This window comes from Diorhabda carinulata, chromosome 7 (genome assembly GCF_026250575.1).
Source record: "Diorhabda carinulata isolate Delta chromosome 7, icDioCari1.1, whole genome shotgun sequence".
Taxonomy (NCBI): domain Eukaryota; kingdom Metazoa; phylum Arthropoda; class Insecta; order Coleoptera; family Chrysomelidae; genus Diorhabda; species Diorhabda carinulata.
Window position 1 is genome coordinate 7,521,472 of NC_079466.1, and position 16,371 is coordinate 7,537,842.

General features: G+C 33.1%; 1 protein-coding gene across 2 annotated transcripts in view; it reads right to left on the reverse strand.

Annotated features, from left to right (window-relative positions):
- Positions 1 to 16,371, reverse strand: part of LOC130896689 (talin-1) — a 102,725-nt gene that overhangs the window by 24,158 nt on the left and 62,196 nt on the right. For both annotated transcript variants that reach the window (XM_057804950.1, XM_057804951.1), the window contains exons 13-27: positions 15,895 to 16,056; positions 13,319 to 13,536; positions 12,981 to 13,252; positions 12,579 to 12,865; positions 12,185 to 12,526; positions 11,891 to 12,130; positions 10,937 to 11,379; positions 10,496 to 10,856; positions 10,176 to 10,431; positions 9,885 to 10,111; positions 9,643 to 9,821; positions 6,269 to 6,461; positions 5,830 to 6,035; positions 5,161 to 5,575; positions 1,224 to 1,414 (exon numbers count right to left, since the gene is read on the reverse strand). In XM_057804950.1, coding sequence (XP_057660933.1) covers positions 1,224 to 1,414; positions 5,161 to 5,575; positions 5,830 to 6,035; positions 6,269 to 6,461; positions 9,643 to 9,821; positions 9,885 to 10,111; positions 10,176 to 10,431; positions 10,496 to 10,856; positions 10,937 to 11,379; positions 11,891 to 12,130; positions 12,185 to 12,526; positions 12,579 to 12,865; positions 12,981 to 13,252; positions 13,319 to 13,536; positions 15,895 to 16,056 — 3,992 coding nt within the window. The remainder of the gene's footprint in view (positions 1 to 1,223; positions 1,415 to 5,160; positions 5,576 to 5,829; positions 6,036 to 6,268; positions 6,462 to 9,642; positions 9,822 to 9,884; positions 10,112 to 10,175; positions 10,432 to 10,495; positions 10,857 to 10,936; positions 11,380 to 11,890; positions 12,131 to 12,184; positions 12,527 to 12,578; positions 12,866 to 12,980; positions 13,253 to 13,318; positions 13,537 to 15,894; positions 16,057 to 16,371) is intronic.

Below are 16,371 nucleotides of genomic sequence, written 5' to 3' on the forward strand. Positions count from 1 at the left end.
GAAATTGAAATTATTGAATTATTTCAATTTTTTTATCTTAAAAAAACATTGCAATGAATTTGAGCAAAAACTTATAAATTTTCCCTTTAAACAATATTTTATATCATAATCAATTTAACAATATTTTGTGTTAAATTATTTTTGAAAATTGCTCACCAAGGTTCTAATTGAATTATTAAAGTTTAATTAATGTTATTAATTATATTCCCTTCGTTAAATTTGTCCTATCAACAGTTCGATTGAATCCTGTATATAATAAATTCCAGTTATTTTGATTTTAATGTAACATGTTTTTTCATGAAAATATTTTTTGAAGTCGATCAAAATGGTATATGGTGATATCATCTGACAAAATCTCACATAAATCTGATATATAGATTAAGGAGAAAAAATGAAACTTTTTACTTGGAAAAACAATCCAAGAAACCGAGCAACTGTGACGTGAATATTATCCTGAAAGTGCTCCATTCTGTGGAAATATTTGTGAGTGGTTTTCTGCTTTCATACAAGCCATATGAACCCGGTACCTTTATTTATTGTAATTATTCCAGAAACAGTTGATATGTGGAGTAAAGGTTAATATTTTAAGTGCTGAGACAGACAAAGACCCTCCCGGGAAACTATAACCTGAGAAGATCTGCTGATGAATCAGCCTAAGGAAGAACCACCTACAAATACTAACAGGAGTCATTTCGGGGCAGTATCAATGGACATGAGAAGATGCTAGACTTAGCAGATAATGCAGTGTGGAGATTTTATTGCACAAAGGACGAAACCTCTATACACGTTCTCTCGAAAGGTGAGAACATATGAATTAGAAGACGAAGATCTCTGGCAGCTACAGCCATCCCAAATTCTGAACTTTTTAAGAGGAGTGAGATTAATAGATCAGCTATGAACACTGGGTTCCTCAGTATCACAGCAAGAAAGAGGGACACAATAGATCTTTTTGGTAGAGGTGTACATAATATTCCAGCCTATCACGGTTTACTTATAGAATGAAAGATATTTTTTGTTAGCATAATCATAAATACTTGACTCTATAGAGAGTATCGTTAATATTCTGTAGATTTAATGCATAATTCTCCCTGGGTTAATTAATGCTTTTTATAATTAATGCACAAACTTGCAAACAATGCTTTATTGGAAATAAAACAATTAGTCAAAAAAAAAATAAAAACAGAAAATAAAAAGCTTTAACTTAAATAATTAATTCCTCGTACCTTAGCACTGTCTTTTAAATGAACCATAGCTGGATCGTTAATGGGTTTTCCACTTGCCGCTTTTGTAGCTTGAATTAGATCACCAAGTGCACTCGCTACATCACGTACTGCGTTTATAAGCATAACTTGAGAGTCTGGGTTATCACTACCCAAACTGGCTGCTCCAAATTTCACCACCTCTGCTAGTTGCACTAGAAATTAAAGACATAAACTACCATTTAAAAAAGTTTTCTCGTTTATAGTATATAAAGTGATTGTAACTTGTCACAAACAATTAAGATTTATTAACCGTGTCTTAGACAAGGAATGATCAATGGTAACATTGGATCCTGCGCTTGCTAAGTATTTGTTACCAAACTTAAGCACAAGCCATTTTTCAGGAGCCAGAATTTTTATTGTAGTCTGTGTTTATTTTTGTTGATATTAATTTAAGTGGAACTTATTCTTGTCGCTTATGGTTGTAAGAACATAAATACTGAATTCACTGTTTACCTCAACACTACACCAACTCTCACAATTACATTGTCTGACGGTAAACAATTTACCTTCAGTCTCTGAAGACGATAACTTGGTTATCGAAACGCGCGTCAGTGTAAACAGTGTATTCAGTATAAATATCGCCAACGGTTCCAGAAATTCCAAATAAATTAAGAACATAAATGATAAAAAAGAACCAGGATTATCGTTTTCAAAGTAAGAAAATATTAGTATTGAATTGGCTCCATTACAAAATAAACGAAATGTTCATTTTTGCAACATTGAATCTAACTGATAATTTTAGTACTTATTCTTGAAGATACTAAATTATATAGTAGAAATTTAATTGTTTATATTCGTATAGATTTTTATTTATCATTTTCTATAAATCGACTGTACATACACTCTTATAAAATATAAATACCATGAGCGAAGTTAATTCGTGATATTTATTTTAAAAATTAAATTGAACAGCCTCCAATTCATCCTGTGCATTCCACACTGGTAGTAAATTTTTGGATCCAGTTGGATGTTAGTGTGTGTTATTATTTTTTTCCTTGTTTAAGGCTGGCTATACAAACATTTGTATTAATTCAAAGATATATATTGGAAGGCATATGGCTTTTTTTTACAATTAAAAAAAAAATGACAAAAGATATGTTTCCAAATGTTTGAGCTCTATTTTGTTCTTCCTCTACTCTTTTTATTATAACTCTCCATTTGTTTCTGTCTGCTGTTCTTTATCTCCACTCAGTTAATCCCACTCTTCTCAAATCCCATGTTATCTCTTCTATCCATTTCTTTTTCGCCATGCGCCTTTTCGGAGTACTTTCCTCTTCCAGATTTCTTTTTTTTTCACATCTTCTTGGTTAGCACCCAGAACTCACATCCATACTGTACAGTCGGTTTGATTATTGTTTTTTACAATCTTGTCTTTGTTACTTTGGAGATTACTTTTTCTTTAAGAATATTATTCACAGACCTCATTATTTTTCTAGCTCTTTCGTCTCATGATCCATATTTGTAATCAGCACACCTAGATATTCAAAGGACTAACTGTTTCAAAATGATATTCCTGGTTTTCCGCCCTGAAACGTTTATTTTCCACTTTTCCACTATTTTCCGCCATTACAATATCACAATATTTCAAATCGAAGTCTATTGTTGCAATTGCAGACATATGAATAGGTGTGTTATCCTGATACAAGGGAACACCTATCCTCAACTTCCCCCGTCGTTTCACTGCTATCGCCTCAAGTAATTTACTCGTCTCTGAAGACGATAACTTTGTTATCGAAACACACGCCAGACAGTGTAATTGGGAGTTTTGGTGTAGCGGTAGTGTAAACAGTGTGTTTAGTATGAATATCACCAACGGGTTTCCAAAATTCCAATTTAGTATATGGGCGATTTGAAGAAAGAATAAATTTTCAGAGATTTCGCCAGTTCGTTAGTTTTCGCCATGATGTCATTCGATTTTGTGAGTGTTTGTTATTTAAGATTCATTCTACTTCTCAAATAAACTCAAATACTGTTGTAATTATTTACATTTTACTATGCATGTTAAAGAAATTCAACAGATTTTTTTGTATTATATTTGTATAGTTTTGACTTGTATCACCTAGGTGCTGTTGGCACTTAATATTTTATTGTTATTATTGGGTAAGATTGGAAGACACAGAACAATTTAGAATTTTAAACATTCCCATCATTTCAAAATTTTGAATATATCCAGCAAAGTACACGCAGCGGCACAATAGCATGTCATAGCTAACAAGACTTATATCACATACAGAACAAAAAGTACTATAATAGTGCCATCATGATACTAGTCATAACTAAAGTCGACTACTTGAAGCGAACTTTCCTCAATAGTAGTTATATTGATGTGCATTGATAATGTTACTGGAAATGAAGTAGATCCCAGATAATGAAAAATTATACTACCTCCACCATCCACAAAAGGCCCTATTTGTACATTGTCATCATCAAACAACCCATATCCAGGCTTCTCAAGTATATTGAACAAATTATATTTGTGAACTAAAATATAGAAAAAGAGTAAAACAATTACTTGAGCATTAATAGGTGGGGTAAAAATAATCACCTAATTGGAAACCCCTACAACTTTTGCAAAAGGTGTCAAATGTAATTCGGTTTTGACATTTGTGAAGCAAACAAGCACTTAGCACAGAATACAAATCGACATAAAACATAAATCGGTTTAGTCCACCAGAACGTGGAAAAATTGTTTACATTTTTTTGCGCTACAATTCGTCGTTTGTGTTGGCACACCGAGAATTTCGTCGAATATTTTCTGGCCGTTCAACTCCAACTGGACAAACACTGCGTCGTTTGGCCACTCACTTTGAAGAAATTGGAACTACACGAGATCTTCCAAAGGCTGGTCGGCCATGGAGCTGCCGTTCTGTTGAGAATATCGCTGGTACTGCCCAATATGTCGAAGGAGAGCTCGGAACAACCACCAGATGACGTACCACACAACTCACGGTCCCTACGCAGAATTTTGGTGGAAGATTTAATAATATTTCCTCACAGTGCTGACAAAGCATCAGTTGTTAGCTAAACGCGTGAACGTACGCTCAAATCATCCTGAATCTCAATGAATAAAACCATTTTTTATCGAAAAGCGATGAGGTTCATTTCCCTCTTAGCAATTAAGTGAATAAACAATAGTCGTTTCTTAGGAAAATCCGAATATCACCCACAAACCATTATACCCACACAGTATGGTGTGTTGTTTAGGCTGGAGATGTAATCAGACCTTAATTACCAATGATTCTCTTCTTCAGTTGGATGGATTAGGACTGGAGAACATGTGAAATGGTGAACACTGCTAGAACCATAACCAATATTCTGAAGGAAGCATTCCCGGGTCGCTTAACCTCTGGTTTTGTTGATTTGCACTAGCCGTCCAGATAACCCGATTTAACCTTTCCAGACTTCTTTTTGTGGAGGTTTTTGATGTCTAGTGTCTACATCAACAAGCATTAGACTTAAGAAAATACTCGCCAAGAGCGCGAGATCCTATCTCCCGAATGTCTGGTCAGAGTGATGGAAATGCCAAAAAACAAGCACATCAACTTTGGCGGCGCAACTTAGCCGATATCATCTAAACTTGTATAAATAAATTCTAATCAATTAATAAAAATACTTTAAAAACGGAACTTTTGCTCCTTCTTGTTTTATTATTCAAAGTATTTTGTTGTAAAGAGATTTATTATCATCATATTTATATCAGATACCTTTATAATAGAGTCACAATACTATTTGTGGGAGCCTAAAATCAGAATTAAACATACAAAATTCAAATCAATCACTACGTTATTCGTAATGGTAGTACTGTTTGTAATTGATTGAACATTTTTGTACAACCAGCCGAAAATAAGAAAATATGAAGAATATATATTTTCACAACAAGTTACAAATAAGTACTCACCGATTGTAGCTACTGAATTTTGTGCAGCCACTGCCAATTGCTCTTGGGAAGAAGCAGCCCCAGCAACCAAAGTTTTAGTATCTTCAACTAAAGCCTTGGCAGTTTTTAATATATTCTCTCTATGGTTAGCAAATGATTCAAGTTCATTTTCTGGATTAAGATTTCCAGCAGTGGCAAACATAATTGTAGTTTCCAGATCCCCTATAATACCGGATACGGTAGAAGCAGCGTTGATACAAGCTTGAGTACCTCTAGATTCGTTCTGCAAAGTTGCTAACACTCGAGATACTTTTTCTGTGACGTTACGAGAACAATCTCCTACTTCGCGTAATATTATGTCATCTTTCCTGACCAAGCACTGACCCCCAGTTTGGACTAACTCCACGCACGCACTTCCTAACTGCTGTACTATTTCCTTAATGATAAATATTTAAATTAGTACAAACGTTTCAAATAATTGAAGTTTTGAATTGAACATTAGATAATTAATGTAACACTAAAGCTATACTTGTAATGCTTGCCAAAATAAAATATCTAGCTGGCGACGAAAGGGAAGTAGAGCTCCTTTGAATCCTGGGACATAGGAAACTCACAGGACAATGATGTTCAATAGATATAAGGTTTGATTAGGAAAATAATGTGCAATAAACTGATTGAATTACTACTTACTCGAAGTCTAACGGAAACCTCAGCATTTGTAGCAGCTGCGGCTGCACCAATACTATCACTTGATAATTGGGCATACTTGTGAGCTAGATCTGCTGAGAGTTGAGCAACTTTTTGAGTGTCAGTGGCAGCTTTACTGGCAATTTCTCCAGCAATTTTTGCTATGCTTTTTGCACATTCTACCATTCGAGTCTGATAGTCAACGAATCCTGTAATAATAATAACAAAAAGATTATAGATTTTGAAAAAAAGTATCAACAATCTAATATTCTTCATATTTTAGTTATAATTATTTTAATTTAAGTTTATTATTTGACTAGTACATACTACACAGTTAAAAGAAAATTAGTGATTACTCGTTGACACGTGGATAGCCCCTTTTTTATGGTAAACATATTATTATCTTATTAGCCAAGTATGTTTGTAGCTGAAATCCACTTACCAAGATCACTATCGGAAATAATTAGAGATGCTCTGTTGTCTGATAATCGAGTCATAGATCTTGTTAAATTGTCAACCACACCTGATACAATTCCGCTTTGTGTTGAGATTGCTTCCAAACTAGTAACCAAGTCTTGAAGATTATCTCTTGTTGAATTGGCACATTCATCAATATCAGGATGAATATTTACTGCCTGAAATGAAAAACAGAATTGTGAATTAGCGAAAGTTACAATAATTTTAATAAAATTACGAGGATTGCCCCAGAAGTACCTGGCCCAACAAAGACGACACAAAAGTTTTAGAAAAAAGTATATTTATTTTTCAACGTTGGAAAATCTTTGACCACCGAGCCATTTTTTCAAGTCTGGCAACAGAAAATAATCCGTGTGGGTTAAATCTGGCAAATATGCTGCATGAGGTAACAATTCAAATGTTATTTGATTAAAAAAAATATATTTATTTCTCAACGTTGGAAAATCTTGAGGCATCGAGCCATTTTTTCAAGTCTGGGAACAGAAAATAATCCGAGGGGGTTAAAACTGGGAAATATGAAGCATGAGGTAGCAATTCAATTTCTAATTAATTAATTTTGACCATTGCAATAACGGATGTGTAAGTTGGTGCATTATCTTGATGAAACGACATTTTATTTTTAGCCCAACGCGTACTTTTTGTTTGATTTCTTCGCTCAAACGTTGCAATAAGTTCGCATAATACTCGCTGAAAGTTTTTCCTTTTTCAAGATAGTTAATTAAAATTATCCCAGGCGCATCCCTAAAAACGATGCCATGACCTTGTCTCCAGATTGATCAGTCTTTGCCTTCTTTGAAGTCGGTTCTCCCTTCAGTACATTGTTTTGATTGTTCTTTTGTTTTGGGTTTGAAGTGATTGACCCACGTTTCATCCATGGTTATGAAGCAGCGTGAAAATTTGGCTTTATATCTGTGAAACATTACCAAACACTCGATGGAAACAACTTCGCGACGCTGTTTTTGTTCCATTGTGAGCAAACGCAGTACCAATCTTACTCTCAGCTTTCTCATATCGAAATTTTCAGGTAATATGCGATGTACCGCACTTTTTAAAAATGCCTACTACATCCTGCTAGCTCACCCACTTTTAGTTGACGATTATCCAGTACCTCTTTGTGGATTTTCTCAACATTTCTGGAATCGTCACCTCATTTGGTCGACCACTGCGATGCTGGTCTTCGCAGGTCGTACGGTCTCGTTGGAACACTGTTATCCAATATTATACTGTTGATAACAAAGGAGCAGTCTTACCCAGAGTAGAATCTAGTTCAGCTTTTATATTTATTGGGGTAAGGCTTTTTAAATGAAAGAATTGTATCACATAACGAAGACCGATTTTTTCCATGTTTAAAAATTCACTGAAAACGTTCACTATTGACGGCTGCCAAACAAATACTAAGCAACGTAGCGTCTTCAAACTTGAAATTTATACTGTAAAGATTGTGTACTTTTCTAAAATGACTTTAAATAAAGCGAATATAGAAATAAATTTTTTAAATAATTTAATTCGTTTCAGAATTTTTTTTGCTTGATGTAACTAAATACTGACGGAATTATGTAAGTAATGATAAATTATAATAAACTATAATAAATTATTTTCTTTTAAATGTCTATTTTTGTATAATATCTCAACATATGGTAGCACCATATACCGAAAATTTACGAAAATTATTGAGAAAGATTAAATTTACAGCCTCTATTGAGAGATTCATAAATTAACTATCAATTTATATTAGTACCAATACCAATTATTGTTCTTCCAAATTGTTCACTTTAAGCTGTTAATTATTTCTATAAGTTTCCAAAATGTAAGTTGCAACATCTGGGCACCAAGAAATTGTACCTTCTTGATTCTTCTGTCACAGTAACGTGATTTTTAAAATATATGGTGGTACGATCATCTGATTTTTCTTAAAATTACTATTTCTTTGCGATTGTTTAAATATCTACCAATTTTGATGAATTAAGAAAAAATAGATCCATTTTGTGGTAGAGCCACAATTGTATACATTTGGATACTGGCTAGCTGAGATAGATATAATAAATATTTTGTACACTATTGTTTTTCATATTTATTTTTTGAAATTATCAGAATTTCTTTGTTTATATTCATGTCATCATGACAAAGAGATTTTCAAGTCAAATTATCTAACATGTTTTATCACTAATAATCTTTTAATTTTAATTATCAGATAAAAATTCTGTGGATTCAACATACACTTCGCAGTTCTTGTGCGCTCTTGATAATTTTCTTCATTATTAAAATTCCAGTAAAATTATGCACACAGAATGGAATGGAAATATAATAAGTGGTGATTGTATTATAATTTAATCCCGATGTTTTTGAATTTTACACAGATTTTACATCTGCAAAAGATTTTCCAATACTGTAGAGCGATAAAGTTTATGTTCAATTATTTAAATCTATAAGATTTTCAAAACAGTCTCTTATTCAAATATACATATTGAAAACTGTAATATGAATAATATTTGGCATTAAGAAGGAGGTTTTAACGAAGAGTGACTTTTAAGATGTTAACACTTCTGCTATATTGATTAAATTTTTAGCTTGCACTATATTTTTAATGAAATATAAAGAAAACTGTTTTCATTGCTGGGTAAATATAAAGCAAAATTAATTTTGAGAGTTGATTAAACACAAGTTTTTACATGAGAAACGAAAGGAAAAGCTATGTGATTATTATCCTGATGATATATCCTATGATATAAATGTATGCATGTAAGTGGTTTGGTACTTTTAAAAATGGCTAAATGATCACGGATGATACTAAACGTCCAGATTCGTCGTTTACTATAACTAATAAAAAAATCCGCATTGTTTTAAAGTTGGCTCATGTTAAGCATTGAAACGAATATTTGTTTATCTCCAAACATAATCCAGTGGAAAAACAAAAAATAGAGACAGTTGATTTCATCTGAGAAACGTGCTCAATAAGCAGCAAAAAAAACATTTTTCGATCAATAAGGGCATGGTTATAGCATTTTGGATTTCCGAACGAGTAATATTTATTTATTATTCATAAAAAGGTAAAATGATAACAATATTATACTGATTTTTTAACAAGTTTCGATACCAAATAAAAAAAGACCGCAACTGTTGAAGAACAATGCGTCTACCGCTATTGCAAAAAAAATAATCAAACTGTATTATTATATAAACACATATTTTCTGAAATTTTTGAAAAATTAGTTGGTGGACGGTTTGATAAATCTCGCTGTATTTTGTATGTATTTGAAAGAAGATGATGTAAAGAAATAAAATATTTTTTACAATAATGGAACTTTTACATATCCAAACAGCTCTCGTTCATGTACTCACTTTAGGATTTCCACCACAATCCTTGGTCGCATAAACAAACTGTAAGGCAGATTCTGTTACAGATTTAGCTTGATCTAAAATTTGTTCCTGCTGTTTAGAGTTGGTAAGGTTAGATGCAGCTCCAATGGTACTTTCTACTAAGGGCTCAAAATACTGTATCAATTGGTTAACAGCATGACCTGCATTGGAAATAAAAAGTGTTCAATACAGAAGTACAATTTTTTATTTAATAATTAACATACCAATACTTTCAGCTTCATATTTAGCTGCATGTCGTAATGGTTCTATAGTATCAAAAAGTCCAGCAGCAGATCGTTCAACTTGTTGACTATAAACTGGAAGAGTTGCGGATTTTCTTGGCGTGAGAGACTGAGAAACAGCATCCATGTATGCAGCATCCAACGTTTTCAGATGATTATTGATGATCTGAGCAGCAGTGTCAGATTCGGTTTTACCAGGTGCTTCATTCCTTAATAAGGTAATAAAATACATAGTTATTTATGTCGAAATGGATAAGACAAATAGGTACTTACTTGATGTTGACAACTAATTGTTTTATGGCATCAGATACATTCTTGGAGCAACCAGCAAAATGTTGCCAGGTGGAAGGATCTTTGGGCATAATTATAAGATTTTTGGTGGCGTTTATAACAGCACACGATGTATCAATCAGTTTACGGCCACAATCAACAATAGGTTGTTGTGCGTGACGGGCTTGAGGAGGTATTTTTGCAGGAATAGTTGCAAATTCACTGGAGCTGGCATATAGGCAGAGATTTTCTACAGCATCTTAAAGAAAAAGATATATTTATATTTATCTCCATTCACAACTCCAGTATTATTTCTGTTTTACCTAAAAGTGGCCTAGTAGCTTCTGCACATCTAATTCGGTTCTCTTCAGAATAATCTGCATCTAGTGCCTTAATTTCTTTAACCAAAGCAGCTGTACTATTAGCGACGGCTTTAGCGCTTTGTACAAATTGTCTCTTTGCAACAGGATTTGTTGTTTTTGAGCTGGCCATTCTGCAGGAGTTACACAAGGCGCTGGTGTGTTTAGCTATTAGAGTAGCGGCTTCTAATACTTGTTTTTGTGGACTTGTTGAAGACGATAGAGCTGCACAACCTTGTTGGATAGCTTGAGAAGCTCTAGCGAACTGGGCTTGATCTACTAAGCCTGGTCGACCTGCTGTACTTGATGGATCCGATACACCAATCTAAAATAATGATAATCATCATGTTAACAATTCTTAGGAAATATGGAATTGCATAGTCAGTTCTTAAGTTGCATACTTACTAGATATGCAGCTTGCGCAGAAGTTTCAATCATGGAGCAAATAGCACTGCTGTAATTTTTGACATGTTCTGTAAATTTTTCATGTTCTGAAGATTTTGCACTAGATGTGATGCCTGTTAAACCTTCGCCCAATATTTTGCTTTTCTCTATTACAGTGTCCAAAGTTTCGTAATAAGAAGAATCGTTTATAGGTTCTGTAGGATTGTCCAATAAGTACTTCATAGCTTTCATTTGTCTAATTGCATTGTCACATTCGTTTTGGCCAGGTGCAGCTGATGTACATATATTCACCAGATGGTTAATACTATCAGTCACAGCACGAGCTGCAGCTGCTAATTGATTTTTTCCATTGGGAAGATTTGGATCAGCAGATAAGGATTTCGCGGTCGTGAGAAGCGTACTTGACGATGTTGAAATGGTTTTCAAAGAATGAACTATTTCACCTGAAAACATTTATTTAAAAACTACATATCAAAAATCTTTGAGTTGATTATATAATTTATTTGAATGATATTCAGAAATTACTCTATTGGTGATAACTGTGCGTCATAAACTAAGATTCTTTTAGTCATTTTATGTGCATGCAAAAATGTTTTTTTTTTTCAAAATGTGTCAAATCAAATCTGTGGTACTCGAATGGTTTTGTAAAACAATCCAAACACATAAATTTTTGTTTACTTTTACAATTGTCAAGAAGCTATTAATAGTAAGAATAACATTTTGTAACAGGCCAACCTAATCTCTTTTGAGTACCACATTGTTTTTTGCCACCATAATAATAGTTTATAACGTTGGCTACATTGAAAAGACCTACAGTATAGCTTTTTTGGTAAAAATATATTGGTGCATGATTCGTATTGTTCATCTTTCGTCACATAAGAATTACAAACATCAGAATTTCTTATGAAATTAAAATAATTAATATTTACTGACCGAAAATCGATTTTTACTTACCTTTAACTGTAGTATCTACAGTTTGTCCTGCCATTTCCATAGTAACACCCAGTAGATCATGATAAGCAGCTGCAAAATCTTTAGACGTCGAGGCTAACTGAATGGAACTATATACTGATTCCACAACACTTGAACTAGCTTCATTCAAATTAGCTGCAGCCGTATTTAGTTCTTGCTGTAGTTCGCCATAGCTTTTTTTTGTATGCGGCAAATTGTTTGTTGTCAATGATGATGACCATTCTAAAAAAATTCATTAAATAAGAAGGGCAGGAAAATACAAATAAATAAACATACCAATAATATTCGTAATGGATGTATCTACATCTTTCTGTCCTGGCAAACAGCTTACAGCGGCATTCAAAGCTATCGACATATCTTTGGCAGCCTTTTGAAGACCTGGTGTGATTCCAACAGTTGTTAAACTCTTTTGAGCTTCGCTCACAAGTTTTGAAGATAGTACAAGTATATCTTGACCCGAGTTTATTACTCTTCTTTGAACTTCTGGATTGTCTGATGTGGCAGCAACCATACGAACGGCATTGGTAAGATTCTTAAGGCTGTGAGCAGTATCTCTTGCAGCTTGAGATGTGTACATTTCATTACCTTGAGTTGAAGCACTTAAAAGCTGCGCTATACCTGTAAAAAAGTGTAATCTCAGGTACCAATTTAAACAAATAATAGAACTTACCTTGATTAACTAGTTTCGTACTGGCAGCTAATTGTAGAGCTCCACGTTCTGGTGTATCATTTGGCAATGGTTTCAATTTGTATGCATTGACTGCTCTTTCGAATTCATTCAGTTCTTCTTGAAGATCAGCTATTAATTGTTGAGCAGCATCCATACCTAAGCCTTGACATGCTGGTTTTGCTCTGCTAATTGCACTATGTAAATCACTTAATTCTGTGTTGAATTTTTGAGTTGTACTAGATAATTGTTCACGTACAGAGTGTTCTGTTAATGTTGGTAAAGCAGATCTACAAAAATAAAAAGTATAATTTTATATATTTGGAGTAGATAGTTAGTAAACTAGTTTCTCTCCATTTAAATTGTAGGTCAAGCAAGAATTTATACAATAAAATAAACACTTACTGAGAGGATTGTATGAACTGACTAGCAGGATGTAAGAACACCTCTGCGATGTACATTAATTCGACTTGACTGGTGGTATCTTCTGCATTTTGTCCATTAGCTTTGATTGATTCAACTAACAATGGTATTGTTTCTGCCAATTCCATAGTATCCTGACTTAGAGTTTCTCTAGTAGCAGCGTTGGTATTGTAAGATTGGCTAGCTTGTGCAGCAGTTATACATTGAGTAGCAGAAGCGGCAGCTTTTCGGGCGCAAATTTGAACTCTATCAACCTATACAAATAAAAAAATGGTTATCAATATGAAAACAGAAGTTCTTCAAGAATTTCCTTCTCTTACCAATTTAGCTCTGAGTGCAGGCGTAGTTGCAGCCACTGCCGTAACATCTCTAAGATCTTCTGCAGTTTTTCTTAACTGGTCTTGATAAACCACTTCATGTGGATGACTTGCACATTGTCGAGCTGCTTCCACCATTTTGGCGGTTGCGTCAGCTAAAGTTTTTGCAGCACCCAGTAATCGGCGTTGTATATCTGAATCAGGCAATTTTTCTGCTTCGCCTGTAGTGATTGAATTAAATTGATTATAAGAGAATGTAAGTGATGTTAACTCAAGACTAGTCTATTATTAGTTAAGTCATATAACATTATATACGACCGGTTTTATAATATATGCTTAAAGACGACTTTAAGTTAAAACCGATTTTAAGAGGGCTTTAAATTGCGTGCGTTTCATAAACGTTATATTAGTCCGCTAAAGAACGAAACTGTATATTAGTCATATTGTATTTTAGTGTATTTATTGTATATCTGATTTTATGTTGGGTACCTTTAGTTTATGTGTACTTTTTTACAATTGACCAGATTTATAGTTTTAATGCACCTAGGAAGGATTTTTTTTTCAATTTTGCTGCTAATTATTTAATTTAAAATGTGTGGTAACGGAAAAAAATTGGGAGAGCTATTTTTAGCAAAGAGGAGAAAATGTCATTGCTAATGTTAAGTTAAAAAAGGGAAGCATATTGTAGAATGCAAAACTACAAATAAATTATCAACAAGTGAAAATGTTTTTTGAAATATGATTGTTAGTTGCATGATGAATTATTCTTCCCTCTTCTAGGAAAAAGCTTGGCAAAGGATTGCTATGAATTTTGATAGCAAGAACTTTTTATTAAATAAAGCTGTGGATCAGTTAAACACCAAGTTTGATCATTTAAAAACCAAAGCTATAAAAATTGTGGCAGTGAAAAAAGGAAATAATAAAGGGGCAGTTGGTGGTCCTTTCCAGGGCGATGGAATAGATCAAGTTCTATTCCTTAATTAAAACTGTATGTTTCCATTTAACATTTTTCAAGGATTTAAAAAAAATAAATAAATAGCGCCCTCTAGCGTATACGTTACTCATTAGGTTAATTCGAAATTATAACTTTTACATTGGTAGAGAGGAGCTCTCTTGTTTGCATAGATAGATTAAGTAGAACTTACAGGCGTTTTTTTTTATAATCAAGTTCCCGCTTCCCACCCTCTTATTTGAAGAGATAGACTAAAACTTGTAAAATCAAATATACGCTGAATACGATAATCATAGTTTAAATGCATCTTAATTAGGCCAAATTTGTAAATTATTTATTTTATAATTTTTGGTATTTAATTACGCCCTCTAGCGGTGGACCTACAACTCTGTAAATAATTTCCAGGTTTTTGTCGAGGTCACTTTTGTTATAAATTTTTTGCACGAAGCTGTACTATAACCGTTTCCCGAGATATGGCCGAGAGCCATTCTTATTGGGACACCCGGTACAGTTGAATATTATATCTAATGTGAACCTAATATAAATATTTTTCATCAGGAGTTGTTGTTAAATTATGAAACCCAATGTGAGGAGACCATAAATGATTCCCATATGGATTATATTAGTTTTGATGTAATGTAGTAAAACATTTAATTATAAAAAAACAAAAAGATAAATATTGTGTCGCAATGCTACTGCGTACCGAAATGCCTATTATTTAATTATTTATGAGTATAATGATCTTATAATATTGATGTGCGGTAAATATTAACACAATAATTAATACTAAATCCCAGATAATAACGTAATAAATACGAAAGTTGACTATTCTTTAGTACTAAAACGTAAATATTTGGTTTAAATTAAGGGTGGTATTCAACTCATTATATATTCATGTGAGGACCTTAAAATCCACGTAAAGACTGGCTGTCATAAGTTTTACATCTATTACCGTTACAAGCACTAAGTATAAGTTAGGTGTTCCTAATAGAATCAATTAAGTGAAAAATTATAATAAAATGATAAAAATTTATTAGTTTCTGATTTCTTCCTTTGTATTCACCTAATTACCTATCTGCATGCCACATTTGAACTTTCTAGGTAATCTAGAACTGGATTAGAGTTTTGATCTTTAGATCAATCAGTGATAAAAATGTTAATTTTTGGACGTTAATACCTAAATAAGGAGCATATATGTATCTCACAAGTCTCAATGAGCCAAATTTGATACGTTTATGTGAAATATATTTCGAGTTATGAGGGGTCAAAAGTGACTCCCCAATAGTTCGTGTAATATTACACACGGTGCTGCTCGCCAGTTCTGTTACTTGAACTTGGCTTATGGACAATTACAATGGAAAAAAAGTTTGGTTGTTGTATATATAATTAAAGTTATATTATTGATAATATACAATATTTGTAAATCACGGATATGTGCTTTATTCTTGCCTAAAATCAACTTTGAGATATAAAAGTCAAGAAATCGGGACTTTAATTTTAAAGATCGCTATAACCGGTTTTAAGTTTGATGTTTGATTTTGAAGGGCATTCATAAAATTTAAGGGAGACTTTAAAATTTAGTCACTAATTTTTTATTGAACATTAACCCGTTTCCATATTAACCTACCTTTTATGCTTTGAATTAATTGTGCGGTGGCCTGTCCCAAACGTCTCGCTTGCCGGACCATTTCATTAGGGTCCCCAGATGCTGCTGAGAGTTTATCAGTAGCTGTATATATTTCTTCGACACTATGTTCTTGGATAGTTTCCTTGACTCGTTCACGGCTCGCTAAAAATGTCATAATAATTAAATTTCAAACTATATATTTTTGACAAGAGAATAAATGGACCTCAAAACAGCTTCTTTCTGTTTATAAGAGAAAAGGTTAACAAATATTTTATAAGGTTTGTAGATTCAATTTATCCTGTCTGAATTGTAAAATGTTATGCGAATTTGTCTGATTTTTGCCTACCTGAAAATATTTTAGGTAGATAATTTTGTAACTAATACTGGTCAAACATTTTTAATGATTATTTGCTACGATTTCTAAGGAATAAGTTATTGAAATAATAAAGAATAAATATATTTTCAGGGCAATACTTT